General features: G+C 42.7%; 1 protein-coding gene across 1 annotated transcript in view; it reads left to right on the forward strand.

Moving 5' to 3' along the window:
- Positions 1-23,182, forward strand: part of AAK1 (AP2 associated kinase 1) — a 135,320-nt gene that overhangs the window by 94,583 nt on the left and 17,555 nt on the right. Inside the window, exon 15 of the mRNA XM_075062005.1 lies at positions 750-866. Coding sequence (XP_074918106.1) covers positions 750-866 — 117 coding nt within the window. The remainder of the gene's footprint in view (positions 1-749; positions 867-23,182) is intronic.

The raw sequence follows: 23,182 nt of genomic DNA on the forward strand, positions 1-23,182 counted from the left end.
GTATCACCAATCTTATGAGTTGTGTCATACTGTACAGTAACATGTAACTAGATGCTTTTTATATCACTAGGCATTCTGCAGCATATTTTGTGAGCTAATAAAAATGAATTCTTTTCCAAATAATAAAATTTTACTCAGTAACAGCAGCAGTGGGGGAAAAAAAAATCTGTGCAATGTAAAAGCAAATACATGCAAAACTTAATAAATTAATAGTACAGAACTTAACAAATGCAAAGATCATTCATGTCCATTTTATCGACACATCAACCATGGTTCTCACAGGTCAGTATATGTGAAGCTGTGGCTGTCCTTAATGTTTCGTAGTATGGAGGATAAAGATGCCCCTGACATCAGATGGAATGTTGGGGAGTGGGGAGGGTGTAGGGAGATGCTGTAATGGAGTTTTCCATGGATTGCAAAGGAAGGTGAGCCTAGGGTGGTGATGGGATCTCCTTCCTTCGAGGTTTTTAAGGTCAGGCTTGACAAAGCCCTGGCTGGGATGATTTAGTTGGGAATTGGTCCTGCTTTGAGCAGGGGTTGGACTAGATGACCTCCTGAGGTCCCTTCCACTCCTGAGGTCCCTTCCAACCCTATCTTCTGTGAGTCTGTGAATGATGGCTTGCAAGAAGTATGAGTAAAAATAATGTTCTGCCATGGTATTTTAAAGCTGTTTAAATAGAGAAAAGTAAATCAGCTTCAAAATGGGATCAATCTACTGTTGAGTGTAACCCGACATTCTGGAATTTCAGGTAAACCTCCAGAAAAGCTTGGCAGCTCCATAGAGAACTTGATTCCAGGCTTTCAACCAGCTCCCTCTACAACACAGGCAGATGCTTTCGGTTCTTCTTCCTTTACAGCTGCATCAGGTAAGCATGTGAGCATACCCTGAAAGAGCCTCACTTTGAGATAATACAGGTGGTCGTGGGTTCTCCACAGCCCTCTGGAGGCCCAGATCCATTTGACTGACCTCGTTTCTTCAGCCAGTCGCCTCTTTGGGTATCTCCCATAGCAAATACAGGACAGACGTGATACCTAAAGTGAAAAAGGATGGCAAGAGGGACACATACAAAGAGATGCCCTGTAATGAAAGACTTCCGCCTGGGAAACCTGTTTAGTTCATCTTAGGTGGCTAATAGACCAGAATGAATGGATGCTGTGAGGTAGCTCTTTGGGGAAGTTAGACACTGAATAAATCCCTTAAAGTCTGTAGGAAAGTCAACCTCTCCCTACTAACCATCATGGATCATACAGTAGATGTTCTGCACTCGAAGACGTAGTCTGGAATGGATGGGGCCAGGGGAATTTGTTGGTCAAAACTTGCCTGACTCCTTGACATGTGCCAGGTAATTCCACTTTTGAGTGGCTATGGTGGGATATAGAATCATAGAAATATAGGACAGAAAGAGACCTTCAGAGGTGATCTAGTCCGTTCTCTCCATGCTGAGGCAGGACTAAATCTACCTAGATCATCCCTAAGGGGTGTTAGTTTAACCCTGTCATTAAAAACTTTCAGTGACTGAGAATTCACAACCGCCCATGGTAACCTGTTCCAGTGCTTCCATATACACTACAGAAATGATGTGGACAAATTGGAGAGAGTCCAGCAGAGGGCAACAAAAATGATTAGGAGGCTGAGGCACATGACTTACAAGGAGAGGCTGAGGGAACTGGGCTTGTTAAGTCCTCAGAAGAGAAGAGTGAGGGGGGGATTTGATAGCAGCCTTCAACTATCTGAAGGGGAGTTCCAAAGAGAGTGGAGCTTGGCTGTTCTCAGTGGTGGCAGATGACCAAACAAGGAGCAATGGTCTCAAGTTGCAGTGGGGGAGGTCTAGGTTAGATATCAGGAAACACTATTTCACTAGGAGGNGGGTTGGTCCTGCTTTGAGCAGGGGATTGGACTAGATGACCTCCTGAGGTCTCTTCCAATCCTAATCTTCTGTGATACTTCTAGTTAGAAGACTTTCCTGATACGTAACCTAAACCTCCCTTGCTGTGAGCAAGTGGAATGTGCTAATGGGAGAACCAGGTTATGGGGCTGGCTCAGACTTTAGATCACCTGAGAATCTTAATTACTCAGGAGGAAGAAAACAAAGAGATCCATGTTAAGATGGTTTCTAAATAGAAGTGGAACTTAGAAAAGCTTATAATAGAGCTCAGTAGCTTTGCAGTGGCTTGTACCCACTAGCTAGAGAGGTGCAGAATAACTGGAAGACACTTTAGTGAGTTAACTTTCTGTAGCCACTCGACACAATCTGGGTCAGACTTGCTGCTGGTGTCAATGAATGTTGCTGCATCGACTTTAATGGAGAAATGCCAATTTATACCAGTGGAGGTGCTGGTCCTCTACATGTATTATTTAAATGCCCTAACACACATCATGCAAGACCGTATTCTTCCAGGTACAAAGTGTCCTTAATTCCCCTGGGGCCAAAAGCTTATAGACTTTTTCCCTTGACGCTATAGCTTGCTCAGCTCTCTGAACACAGGTATGAGTGTAATATTCTCTCACTTTGAAGGGTTGGGAGGTGGTGGCTCAAAGTCTTCTCTACATCTTTGGAAAGTCTTGGTTGAAAAGTGCTGTAAACAAACTTAGTATTAATATTACAAGAGGAAGCAGGGTCTTGTGGATAAAGCACTGAACTGGGACTCAGGAGACCTTGGTTTAATTCCCAGCTCTGCTGCTGCGCAGATGTTGGGTGATTTTCTTTCTTGACTTCATTTCCTCCATCAGTACAACTTCCCTTCTCCCCCTTTTTGTCTTCAATCCATACAATGTAAACTCATCAGGGCAGAAACTCTGCATGCTTTCTATTTGTACAGCCCTGATGTGGGCTACTACAATACAAATAAAGAATTGGCATTGTTCTGTGGATCTCTTTAGACTTTTGCGCTCTATAAGTTTCCTACCTCCATAAGCTTTTCCCTGCACTAAAATCTGTTTTGTTTTGGGCATGCCTCTCAGAAGTTTTGTCGGTGCTTCCACCGGGATGGGAAACCTCCATCCCTTCTCCTTCTTTGCTCTTAAGTGAGTGCTAATGAGGGAGTGCAAGTGAATTTGCTTGCGTTTCTCAATGCGTGAGTAGCATATGATGGCATAATAGTGTGAATTCGGGGCCGGGGGCGAAGCAGTCCGGTTCAGTGGTTTTGGCACTGGATTGGGGTTCAGCAGACCAGGGTTCTATTCACAGCTCCGATGCTGGGTGACCTTGGGCAAGTCACTTCATCGCTCCGTGCCTCAGTTTCCCACCTGTAAAATGGGGATAATAGTACCTCCTTTGAAAAGCACTTTGAGATGTATAGATTAAAAGCACAATGGATCTGCTCCATGGTTGTCTTATTACTTTTTTCTATAACAAAATAAGCTTGTTTCCCTACGCGTGGCTTAAATCTTTTAAGATCTATCTGTTTCAGTGCTGCATCTTTTCTGCTTGACATCTTTTTTCTTTCTCTCTCCTCTTGTTTCTCGCTGCCTGTCCAGCTGAAAGAACAAAAGACATCCTGAGTCTGGACACTAGCCCTCCTCTTCTGGCTGTGCCTGATCCTTTTATTCCTCTTCCGTTATCCGACACACCAGGTAACCAGAACAGAATGTGCAGTTTTAATATCAATATTTGTCACCTTTCCGATTTGTGCCTTGGGGAAACTTGAAAATTGGGACCTATAGGATTTATTGAGTGACAGATGCTCCTCAGCTTTTGGAAATGGGCCTGGGGGGCAGGGGTAGGTGTGAGGGAATGGATATACATCCCCTAGCACAATGGAGTCCTCATTCCTGATTCAATCCTTGGGTGCTATTGAGGAGATGATGATGATACTACTACTACTAATAATAATAATAATGGAATTTTTCTCTAACGTGTTTCAAGGGTTCAGCATGTACAATAATTTAAAGAATACTCTGGTATTTAATAATACTTTTTAAGGATATTTTAGAGCCGTCTCAGACTCCTAGATATTAAACCTGAACCTTCTCCACAAGACAGTCATGTGTTTTGGGGTTTTTTTGGCTTGTTAGTTAGCACTAGTTCTGCTGTAAAAATGTTACCCTAGGTTTCTGTGTCACCCACTGGTCAGTCTGTATTCTAGATCCCTGTCTCTGCCCAATCCACAGAGGATGCAAGGCTATTATAGGGCCCACTACAGAACTTGGCTCTACAGCCAGGGCCGGCTCTAGCCATTTTGCTGCCCCAAGCACGGTGGCACGCCGCAGGGAGCGCTCTGCCGCTTGCCAGTCCCGCGGCTCCGGTGGACCTCCCGCAGGCGTGCCTGCGGATGCTCCACCGGAGCCGTGGGACCAGCGGACCCTTCGTAGGCACGTCTGCGGAAGGTCCACCGGAGCCGCCTGCCGCCCTCCCGGCAACCGGCAGAGCGCCCCCCACGGCATGCCGCCCCAAGTACGCGCTTGGCGTGCTAGAGCCGGCTCCAGGCCCCATCTACAGCTCAAGCAGTGACAGCTCGTTCTTTTAAGTCACTTTCAGGGCTTAAATTTTGGGCCATGCAACCTTAATGCTGCAACAGAAATAAATACTTCTCCAAACCCTGCCTCTCCTAAATGAGCACACATCAAGAGATGATACTCCATTCTATTAGGGGATCCCCTTGTATTTTACCTTTTTTTCCAAATGCTATTGGAAGCATTTTTCTTTCTTGGCCTGTCAGCCTGAAGCAGTTGCTAAACTCCCTGCCCAGGATGCGCAACACAAATGGCAGGGGCTAGCGTGCTGAGCCAGCTCTTTTTCGTATTACTCATTGAATTGTCATGCAGCAAGCAGCATTGGTAGACTTAGCTGCAGGCAGCTCTTAAGCCTCTTTATAGAAACCATTAAAAGGAAATTGCCTTCCAACCCTGCCCTTGGATGACAATCAGAGGAGGGATTGTCTGTAGTTTCTGAGCTGTTGGACTGTGCTAGCCCTATATGTGGCATATATTTAAAGCTAGAGCCTTCACTAATCCATTGCATGCATGTATGAAGTTATAGGTGTACGTGTTTGCAAGATGCATGCTCTGGTCTGCATCTGGTGCTCAAGCTACTGGAACAGTTATGTTCAGACTACAGTGACTTCTTCTCTCTGACTTTGATGGCAAATTTGCTCAGGTCACATGCTTCTGGATTTTTTTTCTTTCTGCTTCTGGCACAAACTTGTCCTGTGATTTGAAAATGGAGATGGCTGCCTGTGTCTCTGAAGTCAGCAGTGAAGAGAATTCTGGACTTGAAGTTGGCTGTCAACTTCACAGATCCATCAGGCAGGACACCCCTGCTTGCTCTCCTATACCTGTATTACCTCTGCAGTACTTCCTGCAAAAACATGTCTGCCAAGCGTAGGTGGCTTAGGCATGAGGGGAGTGGATACATCTAGTTGGAAGACAACCGTTTTATAGAGTCCCTTTTGTCAAGCAGAGCCAGGCTTGTGCTACCTGTAGCCATCTGTTTGTGTATAAATCTCTTTAAATGTGTGTGGACAAATTGCTTTAGAACTCCTTATTTGACTGCAAGAGAGTCTGGTTACATACTTCGTACTGAGTTAGTTTAACTTTTCTGGCGAGGGTCAGTTGGAGAGCACAGCCACTTGATGATAAATATTTGGTTTAAATTAATGTCTGCTAATTTTTTTCCCGCAAGGGGTGGGAAGGAGGGAGAGTACAGCAAATATTGGTCAGCTGTAGAATATTTGTTTTAACCACCTTGCTTGGCTGGCCCACCAGTAGATTTTGATCGGAGGCCTTCAGCACTGAAAGCATGAGCCTTTACCACTTGTGCTGCAGGAATAACTCTACTTCACTGCTTCTTCAGGTGTCGCCCCTAATCCGCCTCCCATTCTCACCCAAAACTCTCTCCTTTGAGTTGGGTGGTGCTTTAAACCTAAACTAGCTGGCCTGGCTGGTGTGTCTACACTGTATCTGGGAATGAGCCTCCCAGCCTGAGTCCACAGACATCTGTTGGTGAGGCTCATGCTGTGTAGATGTTGTGGCTTGGGTCTGGGAGTGGGGTGGGCTTGACAACGCTAGCCCAAGCCACATTACCACCTCAGTGTTTATGTAGACATAGCCGCTAAGGGTTAGAGTCTGAGTACTGCTTTCATGTGGGCTGGATTGTGCCCACTTTGTATTGAGGATGTAGGCTGAACCGCTTGAGTCCTTCTAGTCCCCCAGCAATTTGCCACAATTTCTCTGTGTTCCCAGAAGGACAGACAAGTTCTCCCACAATTCACTGGGAAAGACTCACAGAGCGGCTCAGCTCACTGTAGCTCAATGAATAATGGGGTGCGCCCCCGGATGTCCCAGTGACTGACACACACGCGCGCGAATGCAGCACCTGGGAGGACCCAGTAAATCGGGTAGGGGTTTGCAGTGCAGCTGCTCCCGGCTGGGCACGGTTAACTTTGATTCTGATCACTTGAGTTAACTCTGCAGTGAAGATATGCCCTTAGACAGCCAGTGTAGGGTACTCTTGTCTTCTCTTTCATGGATCAGCGACAGAGATATCCAGTCTCCTAGTTGAGGGGTTTTGTTTTTGTTTCAATAACTTACCATTAAGAATGTTTCCTCAAATTAGGAATAGTTCTAGGGAAAATGGGGTACAGTGTCCAGTGGAGAAACTGAGATAAAAATTAAAGCAACAGTCTAGTGGAAATTGGATTTTCTTTAACACGTCCCTTTTTATTCTGCACAATCACTAATGGAAATGTAACTGGTAAGAGAGTCTGGCAAGCGAGGTATAAAAATAAAGCAAAACATCTGTTAAAATACTGGAAAATGAAATATTCATGCTGAAAAGGTTTTTCTTTGTGCCTGTGTAGGGAAGTGAGCCAAGTTTTTCTTAATAAGCTTATTCCAGGCTTCACTGCTGATTAATCATAATGGAGAGGTTGATCAGAATGCTAATTTTTCTGCTGCGTGTGGCTGTTTGATTCGTATCAGTACAAATCTAGCTTACAGTGAACAAGTAGCCATTGTATTATTGGGAGTCAATTTTTGCACAAGATAGTCTGGAAGCCATAAATTAAATTGAGTTATGCAATTTGAAGGTAGATTTTACTTCATTTGGGGGACAAAAAATTCCTCTGCAATAACCTCACATCAGTTTCTTTACATGTGACCTGTATATACAGTCTGAGTATATGCATCTTTCTCTTTTTTGCTAACGGTCTGTTCCAAAACAGCCCTTAAGGCTTGCTTTAGCAAAGTACTTATGCGCATGCTTAATTTCAAGCATTTGAACAATCCTTTTTAAGCACATGTTCTTTGCTGAATAGGGACAAACTTCTGGACGTGCTTACATTTAAGCACCTGAATGAGGGCCTTAGTTCCATAGTCACACAATATTAGGACATATTGGAATGTTTATGCATATCTTTACTGAACGCACATACCCAGATGTACAAGCGTTTATGAATATGTGAAATAGGAGGCTACTGAAATGCTTTTCCGAATTTTGTTGTTTTCGCCTTTCTCTCTAGTTCTCCTCTCCCCCCATTTTAGGCGCTGAAAAAAGGGTAGAGAGGACTGCTGGCATGTGAGGGGGGAACAATAATTGATCAAATAGAAACTGAATACTTTTGGAGTTTATTTGTCAAAAGAATGAAAGAAATTCTGGGGGAACAAATTTTTTTTAAGGCTACTTTCATTGCAAGGGAGGGCAGTGGTTTGAACAAAACATTTTGACAGGTCCCAGTGATCAGTGTGAGAGATTCAGTGTCTTGGGTCATACTGACACAATCCAAGCTATAGTAATTCAGGACTGAAATACACAGTCACCTGATTATCAGTGGTCTCTTGCGGGCATGAATGGAACTAGAACTTTAGCTAGGGTAATTCTTACTCACATGCATGGGTTGAATCGAATTTCTCCTCCAAAATGAATTTCCCACCCCCAGCCATGCTGTATTGGCAGGGATCTTAGCTTATTTTGTCCTTCCTCTGTGGAGTTGAATGATCTGTTTTAGGGTCAGGTCAGTAGTTACAGTAGATTGAAACAAGGGAGCAGAGTTCTCAAGGAACAGTCCAGGTGGAGAGAGCAGGGGTAGCATACCTGTGCTTACATAAGAGAAGGGGGAGCTGCACTCTCCCCTCCCCCCCCGCCCCTCTCCATTCTACTCCTGGTTGACTTCTTGTGACTGCAAGATAGTGAGCATTGATGGACCTCAGCCTTTATCTTCAGTCTTAAGTACCCTCTATCCTGGGAATAGAAGAGTATTGTCCATTCATAAAGGATAATGAGGCGGTGTTTTTTTTTTGTTTTTTTCTCCAAACCTGCCACTCTTTTAAGGCATAGTTTTAATTTCATATACTAACTCCTCTCCTCAAAATGACACAAAACTAAATTTGCCCCTAGATACATGTTTATTTGCATTATAGTAATGCCTACAGGCCTCAACTGCTACCAGGGTTCTGTTGTTACAAGATACGTATAGAAAACACTAGTAGGAAAGAGTCCCTCCCCGAGCACTTACAATCTAAATAGGCAAGAGTGGTTGGGGAAAGTTGGCAGAGAAAGAATACACGTGCCATCTGTTCCATGAGCAGAATTGGATCGAATCACCAGTGGTTTATTAAGATTCCCGTTGCCAGCAAAGGTTGCTTTTTAGCAGAGAAATTTCCTCCCGTATAGTTCTTGAGGCTAGAGCTAACCTCTTCACAAATGTCTTCTGCCTGTTTTTAAAATAAGTAGACCAGCTCTCTTCCCTGTCTGTCCTTCTCGCCGCCTCTATAGTGTTCTCTATCCCAAAGAGTGTCCAAAGCAACAGTCTCACTTTTGTGATGAAGCACGCTGTTCTGAATGATATAGGCTGCTGGCAGCTGAATTGCACATTTGTCTGTGCCCCCAGTCACGCCACCCCAGGTATGGGGGGAGAAATCAAGAGTTTACTGGCGGCCGCTGCAACAAATCAGGATTGGTTTTAAAATATTGATGCCTTTTAAAAATAACAAATGTTGGGTTTCTTCTTATTTGATCTAGTTTTGGGCCTTGACGTTGAGAGACCTGCATTTTAAACTCAGGAGCCTGAAAAAGAGCCAAGAATCATGAGACTTGCTAGAGTTAGCAAAAACTGGAGCCAAAAGCATAGAGAGGCGGGCTTTCGAAGCTGCTAAAGCCATTGTCTAAACAGATGTGGTAGTTGCTATCCTGGTTCGCAAGGCAGTACAACTGCACTATTGGGCGACAATTTACTTGTAATAGAGATGCCTTCTATGCGTAGCGTATTTCCCCTTCCTGTATGGGATGAGGATGTATTGATGTAAAGCACCTTCATACGCATGTAAACTATTCTGGGAGAGAAATTCACCCAAGCAACAATACTATAGCCAGTCCATATGAACATGTATAGGTCAGGCCTAAGGGATTGGCATGTTCAGTTCCATTAAAGTTAGGACCTGTACTAAGCCGCGCTAGGAGACTGAAAAAACCACCTTCCATAGCTAAGGAACTGCTTCCTATTTTACATCCTCCACCTGATATTTCTATATTTAACATACACTTTTTTTCTCTTTTAAATATACTGAATTTCTTTTTTTTTCTTTTTTTTTAAAACTGTGAACATATCCAATATTAATCTCGGTCTGCAGAACCTCCATTAGGAGCTTTAAAGTCCGTGAGCCCATCCTTGATTAGTCGAGCTCTGAGGCCGGAATGATAATGAGAAGTTCCTTTCACTTTATGAATAGGAAGAAACTTCCTGAGTGACTACTTATTTTACTTCAGTTATCCCCCCCCCACCTCCACCTCCCAGTGTCACAGTTGACTTGGCAGGATTTTTACAACCTTGTTTTTCTTTCTCAGTTGACACCAGAAGAAAAGGACTCTGCTGTGTGCTCTATTGAATTATCTATCTTTTTGCTTTTCCTCCATGGTACGAGAGTGAGTAACATTCCTGTAGTGTGCAATGCCTGGCTATAGGGATCTTGGCTTTGAGATGTTGCAGCTTGATTGTTCCGAGTGATATTGAACTATTGTGGACCATAGTAGAAAAGTGTGGTGTGGTTTGGTTTGGTTTTTCTTCCTTCCCTGCTTAGTTTGAAAGTCTCTTAGGAATCTCCTTTACTCTCTCTACCTAATGGACTGCTCTAGTTAAAAGCTTCTCTAATTCCTAGGGCTTTGTAACCGCACTCTTTAAACTCAGCAGAGAATCCTGTGGCACCATATAGACTAACAGACGTTTAGGATCATGAGCTTTCGTGGGTCATGATGAAGTGGGTATTCACCCACGAAAGCTCATGATCCTAAACGTCTGTTAGTCTATATGATACCACGGGATTCTCTGCTGCTTTTACAGATTCAGACTAACACGGCTACCCCTCTGATACTTGACTCTTTAAACTGGCTGCTAGGCCAGGACATTCCAGGGTCAGATTACCAAACATGGATGCAATTTGCAAGCCTGAAAAAAATTTGCCTTCAGCAGTTGCAGATGGAAAATCCCTGATTCATGCCAACGGACTAACTGCAGACCTGAAGTTCCTGACTTGCATGCACGTGATTGGATATGGATTTGGGGACACAGGCCAAATTGTTCAGGCTGAATTTTCTAATGTTGTGTTCCCAAATCAATATTTGGTGCCTGATTCTGCTCTTAAACTGATGTAAGTCTGCAACTGCTTTGGGCTCCAGAATCCATTTTACACTGATGTGAGTGAGAGGAGAAGCAGGTGTTTTAGCTGCTGAATAACCAGCAACCAGCATCTTCCATGGACTTCAGTGTTCAGCACCTTTGAAATGATGTGCCAGGGCCCTCAAATGCAGGTGACTGGTGGACACACTGCTTTCTATGCAACATGTTTTCTTACCTCACACCCAAAGGAAACAAATCAGCAGCTTTAAATGGTCTCTCACCCCCTTAATGCCTGTTGTCACTAGCTTAAATGATATGTAAATAGTAATACTGCTTAATTTCTGTTTCCTGCAGCAGCTCCAGAAAAAGGGTCTGACAATATGTGAGGATTTTTTTTTTTTTTTTTTTTTTTAATTCTTTGGCCAACTCTGGCAAGATTTGCATGAAAACTTGAGGATACAATTTGCTCATCCAGCCAGCAGCCTTGGTCATGTAAAAGCAAGGCCAGTCACACTAACATTAAGAATCACCCTCCTGCCACCAGGAATGAAAACTGGCAGCACGGAAACCAACCAGAAAATAAACAACAAAGTGAGACCCATGCTGAAGCTAATGAAAATCACTTACTCTGTGATTGGAAGACTTAGACCAGTGGTTCTCAGACTTTGGTATTGGTGACCCCTTTCACACAGCAAACCTATCAGTGCGACCCCTCTCCCTTTAAAAATTAAAAACACTTTTCTTTTTTTTGTATTTAATACTATTATAAATGCTAGATGCAAAGCGAGTTTTGGTGTGGAGACTGACAGTTCACTACCTCCACGTAATAACCTTGTGACCCCCTGATGGATCATGACCCCCAGTTTGAGAACCCCTGACGTAGACTGTTCATCAAGCTTTGGTAGCCCATCGTGGGACGGGGATCCTGAGATGAGAGCGCAGTGCTCAACTCCAGAAAGGACAGCAAAAGCCTTCTAGCCAGAAGCTAAATGTGAAGGTCCAGTAGTAAATATCCAAGGAGTTGAATGGTGTAGGAACCCTTTACGAGTCCCTCAGCAACTGTAGCCAGAAGACTGGCCCAACTCATAGCGTCCAGTTGGTATTTGCGAACATTGCCTGGCCTTGGATTCATCCGTGCCCCTATCTAATCTTAATTTCCATAGTGGAATAAGGGTAAACAGATCGGTGATAGCTCAGCCTATTGAAAGCTCTCAGTTATCACCAATTCCTTGCATTGCACCTATAAACAAGGACCCTGTATTAGGTGTGCATGACAGCTAACACCACTCCAATGTCCGTTCCAGTTGTGCAGTTGTTAAAGGGTATCCTTAGTAATCACACTTCAGTGATAAAACCTGAGAAGTGACACAGGCACAGATGGACTTTACATGTTAGTTACACTAGTGCAAGCTGTGTTGGAAAGATCTCCATTAAATTTTCAGCTACAAAACTATAAAAACCAGAATTTAACACAGAGCTTGCAGTAATGAGCCTTGATTCTGAAACACAAATTTCAGTGACTTCTGTTTTTACATTAGACTTGCTATTTTTCATGTAACTTAACTTACCTTTTTAGTCCCTTTAGTATAAGAATGTTTAACTAAACCTTTAAATAAGTAACTAAAATGTTTGCGCTAAAGTTTGATCAGTTTTTAAATAGATTCTCTCCCCCCTACCCCCCCCGGAATTTAGGGGTAGTTTTTTCCAAACCACAGATGGCAAAGAAGTACTAAACTCTCTCTGAAAGTCAGCAGGAGTTGCTATTTGTAGCTTTGAAAATCTCTCCCTTATTTATCTTTTAGGAGAAGATTTTTATTGGTTAGGAGAGTAACAAATCTGTCACAATAGCTTAAAGAAAACTGGGGTTATAGAATCCATCCCATGCAGTATAATGGAAGATAGAACTAGCACTAAGCATTATGTATAGATGGAGTGTGTTTGGCAATTGTCGTGTCACATGTGGAAACTAAGACATATGGAAGGCTTGATGAGGATGAAATTTGCTTACCCAAGAAGCAGCCTTATTAATTAATGTGGAAGACTGGGTATACTTTGGCTACTGTATTTGTGCAGATAGTGGAATGAGACCCTGATATCTCCATCATAAGTTTTTCCCCGCAAATGCTTCTCTCTCTCTCCATGCACAATGGTCTTTCCAATTTCAGCTGTTATCTGACCATGCTGGTTTCTCCCCCAACTAGTAAGTGACCTCCATTCCGCTCCAATGAAGTAACTTTCCTGTCTGAAATAAAAACTAGCATTTAGCTTGAATTATTTTATTGCTTAGATGGAGGGCAACTCAATATCACTAGAGAGGTTGAAAGAGCAGGGAGCTCTGCCTTTCTAGGCATGCCTACATTGAACTGCAGCTGCTTAAGATCAATGCACGGGAAGTAGTCTAAGCTAAAGCATCATTTCCTTCTGTTAATATATTTTTCTTTGGTGTCTGTGGTCAAAAATGCATCCTGGTGAAGTTACTCTAAAGAGTTTGAATTCACGAACCTGTTTGTGCTGGATGATCTTGATGTCAAGAACCTAAGCTTGGGGTTTATTCATAAGTATGTTGTTTTAAAGAAACTGCCCTAATCTAACTGTCAGAAAGAAGCACCTCTTTAATATAGCAGCGCTTCCTGCTGTTTAAAGCAGAACTATAGATCAGTCTACATGGAGGTCACTGAGCATTTAATAACTTGCTAAGCAGCCCTCTCTCCGTCCCCAAGCTGCAGGTATTGGCTTTCACCTATACTGTTACCATGCTTCATCTCACAATCCTTACATTTTGGACAGAGTACAACATAAAATAGAAACTCTGGGTAGGGCTGTTCAAATGCACCCACACGCTTGAAAGCTACTAAGTCACTTGGGAGCTTTTGAAAATCTCACTCAGTCTGTTTTCAGTTAGAACAAACAGGACCATGCAATCACATTCCTAGTGAACTTCCTTTCCCTGCTCCCTACCCTGTATGTCTTTTGTCTAGCTTAGATTGTAAGCCCTACTCTGAAGGGATGTAGTCTTCTTAAAAGCATGTCAGCATTCATAAGAAAGTAGCACTTAAGTGACCATGCTGACCCATCAAATTTGGCAGTGAAAGAAACAAGAAATTAAAAACAGCCAACAAATTATGGCAAAGAACCACTGAAGGTTTTCATCAAATTTACATGGAAAATTTTAAAACTTGATGGGTATGTGGGAAAGATGAGAATAGCTTCACTTTTTAGGGGTGGGGAAGACCTTTTTCCATCTAAAAAACTCCAAGTTTTTGTTTGAAAAATATTCTCCGGCTCTCTACAGCACCAAGTGTTCTCTCAGGAGACAGCTACCCAGTGACTAGAGACTCACTTAAAGCACAATAATCACCAGAAGATGTTTCAATGAGTCGGTTTGTGGTTGCATGTCTGCTAAAATTATTGCCATATGGCTGACCAAAGAGAGATCCTTTTGCATATGGGGGTTAAATGGATGATCCCTTTTGGGGTGGGGGGTGGGGGCGGAAATGAAGGAGGAACACATTTCACTAAAAAAAACACGGGTGTGGAGCAGAAATGCATTTAAGAGGTCGAGGTGGTGATGGAGAATGGTTTCAAACAATTCCAGGTTGCTTTCAGACAGTTTGGGTGTCCACCTAGAGACCCTTTTCTGGAAATCAGGCCCCTGGAAGGCGTGTGTCAAACATGAGTAACTAAAATTGCAGATCTAATTTTAAAAGTACCAAATTTTTGTAATTTTAACTCTTGTGCTGATCAAGGCTTTGTACCGTGATTTAAGAAAATGAGCCGAATTTTACAGGAAATGTAAAAGCTAAAATGAGAAATAGGGCCCAAACCAAATTCCTGGATCTGAATACCACAAATGGAGCCTGATCCATAATTCTCCGCAGTTGTGTGTGCCAGGTTGGTTTCTAGATAAATGCAACTTAAGCCAGCTTTACCATCTGCCCATGGTAACCAGTTACCTTAGCACTGCCTTTGGCAGTTGCCAAAATGAAGTAGTAGTCAGCAATGGAAATAATAAGCATTCCATTGCCAAGAACTTGACATCTGATTTAAAATGTATTTGATATCTTGGGGAGATTGGTAACTGGACTGCTGTATAAACCCAAGTTAGAGCTGTGAGGCCTGGCTTCATAGCGTTTTATTATTTTTCTTTAGCCACCTAAGACATTGATGTATGCAGTTCTCGTAATAATTAACGGAAATAGTACGTCTAACTCCCTTGGGTGGGTCTGAAGATCTGTGTCCTCTTCTTTTTATATGATGATTCTAATATAACCAAATATCTTTCTAATATAGGAAGAGTTAGGGAAAGGTTCACGAGCTTTAAACTGTTTTACAGTTCATGGGTTTATAGATTTATTTATTTATTTTATTTTTAATGCTATTGAAAGGCTTGGCTTGTTTTTGTTGTGGTGAGTTCCTGGGGACAACATAGCCTGGTATTCTAGAGCAAGGCTGTTAGAACACTTGCTTTTCCACTGAATTGTTGTGTGACCTTGGTCAAGTCACTTAGGGCCCTGAGTTCAGCGAAGTACTTAAGCACATGCTTACATACTTACTCAGTTAGGGCCTTAACCTCTGTAGGTGTCAGTTTAGCGATAAGTAAAATGGATCAGTTAGATACTTCTGTGAAGTGCTTAGAGATCCTTGTTTGGAGGGTGCTGTATAAGCAGGATGCATGTTCCTGCATAGAGCCATGCTTATATGAATTAACAGAGTGTAATGTAAGATGATTGGTCCCTCAGATGAGCAGCTGTTTAATGTTTTTTTGCTTTTTTTTTGCTTTCTTTCTGCTTTCTTCCTCCTTTTCTGCTTAACCTAGAAAAACTGATTGAGGGTCTCAAATCTCCTGAGACTGCACTTCTGCTGCCTGATATCCTGCCTCTAGCTGACCCCTTCGGTTGCACCTCCGATGCTGTGAATGGTAAAATAACAAACTGTAATTTATGTGGCATCTTGTGCTCCTGCATGTTTACACGATAACTGCGCATGTTTTAGCTGCCTGGCTAGGATAGGCAAAAGGTAGGCCAGCAGCCATCGCAAAACACGCCTTGCTTAGAAGACAATATGTGCAAGGGGCCGAATTTGCCTCTCGAGGCACCATACCCCTTGACTCCAGGGGGAGTCACTGCTGAACAGCTCAGCACTGCTTTAAACTCCTGAGGTTTACTATATTGTCATCAATGATGTGGCAGAGCTGTGACAGTGTGGTGTTTGGGGAGGGGATTCTTTGAGCTGTGTGTAGAAGGAGGATAATGTGCTGGGTGAGGGGATTCTTAACAAGGATGGGTGGTTAGGGAACTAACCTTGGTTTCAGGAGAGCTGCGTTCAGGTCCCTGCCCTGCCACAGAGTTCTGTGTGACATTGGGCAAGTCACTTAACCTCTCTGGATCTCAGTTGCCCATCTGTAATATGAGGATAATAGCACTGCCGTGCTTCAGAGTGTGTGAGGATAAATACATTGAAGATTGAGAGGCACTTGGATACTTAGGTATTTATATGTCCCCTATTACCAAAGAGAGATGGAATTTTAATGGATGATTTCGTAGCAAAAACTTAACCCAGAGCCTGAAAGTTATTAGCCTTATTCCTGAGTGGTCTGTTTCAGTGCTTTGCTGTTATACTAACCTGGGAATAATATCAAGCTGCCACATCCCTGCCAGTCTAGCTGACCTATGTATTAAAGAAGTGCTTAAAGATTTAGACAACTGCCTTCTCTGCTTCTACCTTTGCTGTATTTGGTAAACTAATGTCTCCCTTCTCTCTGCTCTGATCTCGGGTGCATTGTGAAAGGAAAAGATGACATACCTGTTGAGAGTCTCATACCTGGCCTGGAGGCTCCACTGCCCCAGCACCTCGCTTCCCAGACTGATTCAGTTGCTTCTAACAGAACAGGTTGGTGAGATGCCCCAAACTCAAATGGGGGGTAGCATTAGGGTGGTCTGTAGGACTTCTTTATAGTGAATAGGAAAACCGTATCCACTTGCCTAAACTGTTCTCTCTCCTCCCCCTAACCTCACCTGCAGTTTAAATTGACCGTATGTTTATAAAGCTAATTTCAGCTGGTTCCTTTAAAGGTCACTGTTAGCCCACTGGAGAAGAATCTTACAGAAGCATTTGGTTATTCATCCAGCACCCTCTCTTTGTTCCAGAGCAGGTGTTGCGATGGACTGACAAGTGCTTCTCCTATGAGGGTGATACTGTATTTTGTTTGTTCCGTATATATGGCTAGAGAGGCCTCTGGATCTTGAGGGCGTAGAAGTGTGGATATGTCTACACTGCAATCAGAGATGTGAACTTCAGCATGTGTGGACATGTTCTAGCTAGCTCAAGTGCCAATGGCAGTTAAGCACTGGGAGTGCAGGCTAGTTGCTGAGCGCAAGCCCACTCAGGACCCTGATTATGCAGTGGAGTAGCTAGCCTGTGCTTGCAAGCTAACTAGATCAAAGCTAATTGGGGTATCCCTACGCGTATGGCAATCACCTTTTCCCCCCACTCCTAATTGCTGAGTAGACAGACCATGTCTCTCTGGTTTGTTAATCCACTAATGTCTCTTTAACACACTAGAATAAAAAGTCCCTCCATCCCCAAATTAGCTTCCCTTAAAATCATGTTTCTGGTTATAGACACTTGTTAGTGGTGTGTTGCCAATACGAATATGAAACTTACCTGGTAATTTCCAGTTTACTGCTGAGATCTCCTGTGGCTGTTATGAATGCCAGTCTTCAGTGTAACCTGTACACCTCTACCCCGATATAACGCTGTCCTCAGGAGCCAAAAAATCTTACTGCATTATAAGTGAAACAGTGTTATATCGAACTTGCTTTGATCTGCCGGAGTGCTCAGCCCTGCCCACCTGGAGCACTGCTTTACCGCGTTATATCAGAATTTGTGTTATATCGGGGTAGAGGTGTATTTTGTCTATGTTCTGTAATTGGCAATTCATCCTTCTTTCTTTTCCCATGAGCCCTGATCCTGAAAATTGCTCCTACGGTGGATCCTTGTACCTTCTCAGAGCCCCATTGATTTCAACGAGGCATTCAGCACTTCGTAGGATAGGCCCCAGCTGATGGTGTCCCAATGTGCCACAGGAGACCAGTAGTTTTAAGATATCTGAAATGTTACTTAACGTTTCTTTTACGCAAAAATGAATGGTGTCTAGTCTGGTCTATGGCTGACAAGCCTCTTCAGATAGTTGAGGTCAGCTACTTATTTATCTCAAACAGGTTGTCAGCTGCATCTAAAATATCAGGCTTGCTTCCCTGAAACCATGGGTTCAAATCCTCCTATGAGCAACTCTCTCCTTCTTTGCAAAGTAAATAAACGAGTACCATACAGTCTGTACGTCTTCCCAACAAGACCTTAAACCAGACCAACAACGGCAAAATCCTTCTCCTCATTCCAGTCTTGACTTAAACAATATCCAAAGATCCATGGGGGATTTTTGCAAGAGGGAGGGACGCTCGCACTTATCTTGGCTAATATTTAGCCCATTTCATTGTGCAAGATTCTGACTCGGCGGCTGCTGCTCTCGCAGCTCCAGAGATGATTGCTGTCCTGGGGTGAATTTGGTTTTCTGGATGTAGGTTGTTAAAACACTTGGGGATCCTTCACTGCTCTTTCTAATGGTGGGAAATTTTCCCCACCAGAATAATGTTAGATGTGGCTACATGCAGGTTTTGCAAACTGCCCTTTCAGTACTAATTGGATGGTAACCGGAGTGTGACAGTGTTACTCTAACAGTCTTGTGTGTGTGCGCTGTTTAATGCTGTCGTTGCTGTGGCCTGATGGCTGTTAATCTGTACAGACTCTCTCACTGGGGAAGATTCTCTACTTGACTGCTCTGTGCTTTCTAACCCTGCTGCTGACCTCTTGGACGAGTTTGCTCCTATAGCTATTTCAGCTCAAGCTCACAAAGGTAACCTGCCACTGGCTGTTTTTGTCATACCTGTACCTGATTTTGTAGGGTCAGATCCTCAGCGGGTGTAAATCAAAATCAGTAGAGTTATGCTGATTTATACCAACTGATGATCTGACCCATATTCTTTACTAGGCCCTGTTGCCTTGTCCCCTGAGTTGCTAACACTTGTAATATACAGTGCAGCCTTTAATACTGGGGGCATCAAATTACCAACAGAAAATATGAAAACAGTTCAGCATGATTCTGCAAACCAAAAGCACTTAAGACTGCTGCATATTTTTTTGTGTGTAATAGTATTTGCCTTAATGCACCAGTATTAATAGGGTTTTTTTTTGGGGGGGGGGGGGTTGTTTGCTTTCTTTTTTAAGGCCAGCAGGGATTACTACATTATAATCATCTTCTCTGACCACGTGTGCTTTTGAAACCCTGTGCTTCCCCTCTCGAAGAGCCAGTGTTTGGTCTGTAGCATAAGTCCTCTGACTTAGTATTGCCAGATTTGAGGAACATGTCCTCTTCCCTGAAGCATTTAGCTAGAAGAAGCCCATGAACCAAGTCACGCTAATTACAGAAGTGACTAGGTATTGAAGCGTAATGCACAAACCAAAAAGTTTAGTGGAGTATAGTTGTGGGAGGCTGGCTGGGGAACCTGAGCTGCAGAGTAACAATGGGCTAACGTGTTGTGGCTATGAAGAATTGTAATTTTGGAGGTTGGCCAGTGTGTGTTGACCTGAGCATTGTCTAGTGGCTTGGTGCAGGAGACCTGGGTTCTGTTTCCAGCTCTGCTCTTGTTGTGTTGTGCAAGACCGTGCATGTTTCACTTACCATCTGTGCTAGGATCTGAATATACATGAGGCTTGATTCCCCCCGCCCCACCCACACACACACCAAAGTTGCTCACTATCCACCACTCCAGTGAAGTCCTGTGGGGGTGAAAAATTAGGTCCTCGGTGTAATTGGATCTGAGATGTTTCACCATCGCTCATCAGTTCAGAGCTTCGAGCACAGGTTTTAAAATGTACTTTTCCTGCTGTGATCTTCCATTTTCCTGCTCTGTGCTGAAGCGATCACTGTAACATCTCGAGCTATTAGAAAAATGCCAGGCAATGAGTTACACTCCACATTTTATTTGCATATATCTTGGATGGTAAATACCTCTCTACATGGGTTTTTCCTTCATTTATTGCATTGAAAAGACAGGCCCAAAGAGTGAATACTAATCTGGATTAGACCTCTGAGTGTCTGTTCATGCTGAGGTTTATTTAGCTCAGTTGATAAGCATCCCTATGGCAACAGAAAATGTTCAGTCCCTAGAGGAAGTGCAGTAGAAATAGTTTGTAGTCAATTTTTACAGTCAATGGCATTTTAAAATGGGATTGCATTTTTCATAAAGCTTTTGGGTTTAAACAAGCAATTCTCCTAATTACTCATTGCAACAGTAAACTTCCATGCCACTTTATTCTGAGTAAATGGCTTGAAATGTATGTTCACTGGCTGCTATTGTGTGATGCAACTCAGCAAAATGGAAGCTCAAAATGTTGAACTTCAATGAGAAATGAGAGAATGAATTGAGAGAATTCTGCCCGATTTCCCACTATTTCCATTGCCTCGAGGGCAAACATGGAAATCTCACTTTCCCTTTCAAGGTTTATTGGACACACAAGGTTTATATCTTTTCCAAAACTCTTGTCTGTGGCTTTTGTACAAAATCTTTGTTAGCAGCAGCAGCTCTGGATAATCTCCTTATCCATATAGCTGTCCAACCCTTTTTTTATTTATTTTTTTTTTAAATCCTTCCAAGTTCTTTACTTCAGTGAGTCCTGTGGCAATAAGTTGCACTGGCTAATTGTGCACTGTGTGCAAAAGAATAATCAGCCTGTGGAACTCCAGTGCCGCAAGATGTCATTGATACTACAAAGGCGCCTTAATTGCATCAGCTATTGGCTCTAGGGAACTTTTGATAAACTTAAAGATTAAAAAAAATGGAGTGGATGCTTATATCAATAACAATAATATCCAGAAATGAGCTGCTGATCTCTCCAAACCACTGTATCTTATTCAGCAAGTTACATTAGAAAATTCATGTGTGTTGCTAGGTTATATTGTGTTTCTTAGGCTGTAAATTAGAGCCCCTCAAGTCTTGGTTGTCATTACTTTGCATTTACTCAACAAAAAACTGAATCCCGGATGTGTGGGATGGGAAAGACTGTGACAGAATAGTGTGTGTTATTACTACACATAGCTGAAACAGTGAGTTGAAGAGAAAATGCATCTCTTAACGTAACACATCCAAAAGTATATACTTGCTTGCATTTTTCTTATCTTGAAGATGCCTAAAATGAGTGCACATTTCAACAATCTTCCCTTAATGGCTACAGCTGTAGATGGCTAAAAGTATTACAAACTTCTGTTGTCTCAAAGCTATCAACAATTATGGATAGAGCAGAAAAGAACATCGGTTGGCTCAAAAAGGTGCTAAGCTATTTGTCTGATTGCTGAAGAACACAAGACTTCTGAGCCAGGCCATAAAGCCCACTTGCATGATCCTAGCCTGTCTGCATGTTCATTCTGTAGAAATGTGTGGCTTTCCCCTTATCTTCCTAAGAGCTATGTGTTTCACAGGGTTTCCTTCACCTGCACAGCCAAAATCTAGTAGGATATCTATCAGCTTCATCTAAAGGGATTTTTTTTTTTGTATCTGAGTTGGGGGAATGCTTCTGGTCAACAGTACCTATTTACTCTTATTCCGTGAGCCATAGTGAGGGAATATGCTTTACATAAGGTCTGAGGACCAGATTTTCCAAGGCACTTAGTTAGTTAAAGAAGCAGAGAGGAATTTAGTGGGATTTTCAAAAAATCCCTAAGAAGTTTAGCCACCTAACTCCCATTAATTTCAAGCCCTTATTTTGCCGCCTTTCCCATGGGCAATAACTCATGTATCAGCTCATCTGATTAATTGGTCTTGGACCTTTTGTACACTTCCCTTGTGCCACGCTGCCATCTTTCTCTTCAAAATCTCCCTTTATATATGTGGTCCCATGACCAAAGAGGTAGACTGTTCTCTGGAACTGTACAAGTGTTAGAGAATAAGAACATAAGATGCAAAAGAATATTTTCATTCCTGTTTGCCTTCACCCCTAACCCCCCTGTCCTTGGTGGCCATGCAATGTGCCAGTGTAACCTCAAACCCATGTTCCTAGCGTAGCTAGGAAACGTACTGACTGCTAAAGCATTGGGTTGGCCAAATTTTATGTTGGTTCTCATTAATTGGCTCAGCTGAGTATGTGCGTGTATGTTCTGGGTTTGGTTTTTGTTTTTATTGCTTTTGAGTTTCTCTTCACCTATTATTGTCTTAGACTTATCAACTTTATTTCAACTTTTTATTTAAATTCTTGCTTTTTAACCACTTAAAAACAAAAACAAAAAAAAACCCTAACGTTTTTGGCAATTCTAACATGCTTTTTCTGCTATCTTTGCTTCTTTACCTGCGTTTCCCCTTTACACTGCAGAAGATACTAATCTGATATCAGGCTTTGATGTTCCTGAGGGCTCTGAAAAGGTGGCAGAAGATGAGTTTGACCCTATCCCAGTGTTGATATCCAAAAATTCACAAGGTAAGCCAGGATTTTTAAAAAGAACACACATGATGGCAACCAGTTTATTGGGCAGTCATGCTAAGACGTACACATAAACTACACGGAAACCATATCTCCTTAGTTATCAGTGAGCCCAATTCTCCTCTGGCTTATACCAGTTTGTCTTGCTGCATTGTCTTTTAGGTTACTCCTGATTTTCAAACTTGGCGGGGAGGAGAATTGGGCCCAATGAGAGAGGATAATACAGTACTGAGAGAGATTCATTTACCACTTGGTCACAATGCCACTCTCACTCCAATTTGGCCTGGCTGCCCCACCATCATGAATTAGAAGGCTTACTGTGCCCCATTGGTTGAGAACTGCTGAGACAGGACAATGTATGTAAACATTTAGTAATTCAAACATCTTGTCATCCCAGGAGTCAGCCACACGTCCCATGCCCTGCCATGAGGCGGTATTGACTAACTTACCCAAACATTTCCATGGCTAGATTATATGATGTAACTTTACTTTTTAAGGCCCAGATCCAGTGCCTATTGACGTCACTGGTAAGTTGCCCATGGATGTGCCATAAGGCACTCCTGAAAATTCCAGCCTCAGTCATTAGGACTTCGCGGCCTTCCTGTCTATTTGAGTTCCAGCCTTGTATGTTCATGTTATCATCCTATCTACAGACCATGGTTCAGCCTCATATAAGGATGTAGCTATTAAGAGGCATTGTCCCTTTAAAAATAAAATTAGGTGAATGATGCTTAATTAATGAGCTTCTTAGGGACAGAGGCAGACGGCTTTTTTTTTTAACAACTCCTGTCAAATATGACTTGTTTCTGCAGTCTGACTGCAGTGAAGATGTTTCTGAAGTTCCTGGTGAAAGAACAGATTTTTATAACATGATCCATTACTCTTTTTTTGGCAGTGGAACCCTTGCCTCTTGCAATTCCCATATATCCTGTCTTGCATAGCATGGAGTGTACTGCATGCCTGCTTTGCTGCTAATATTTTCTTTCAAAGAAGGACCCTCATTAGGAAAAATCCTAAGGCATTTAGGGGGGGATTTTTCAAAAGCCCTCAACCTGGGTTTAAGTCTGCTCTGCTCCCATGTGAAGTCAATGGAAGGTTCACTGCT

The sequence above is a fragment of the Chelonoidis abingdonii genome, chromosome 2, assembly GCF_003597395.2.
Source record: "Chelonoidis abingdonii isolate Lonesome George chromosome 2, CheloAbing_2.0, whole genome shotgun sequence".
In the NCBI taxonomy this organism is placed as follows: domain Eukaryota; kingdom Metazoa; phylum Chordata; order Testudines; family Testudinidae; genus Chelonoidis; species Chelonoidis abingdonii.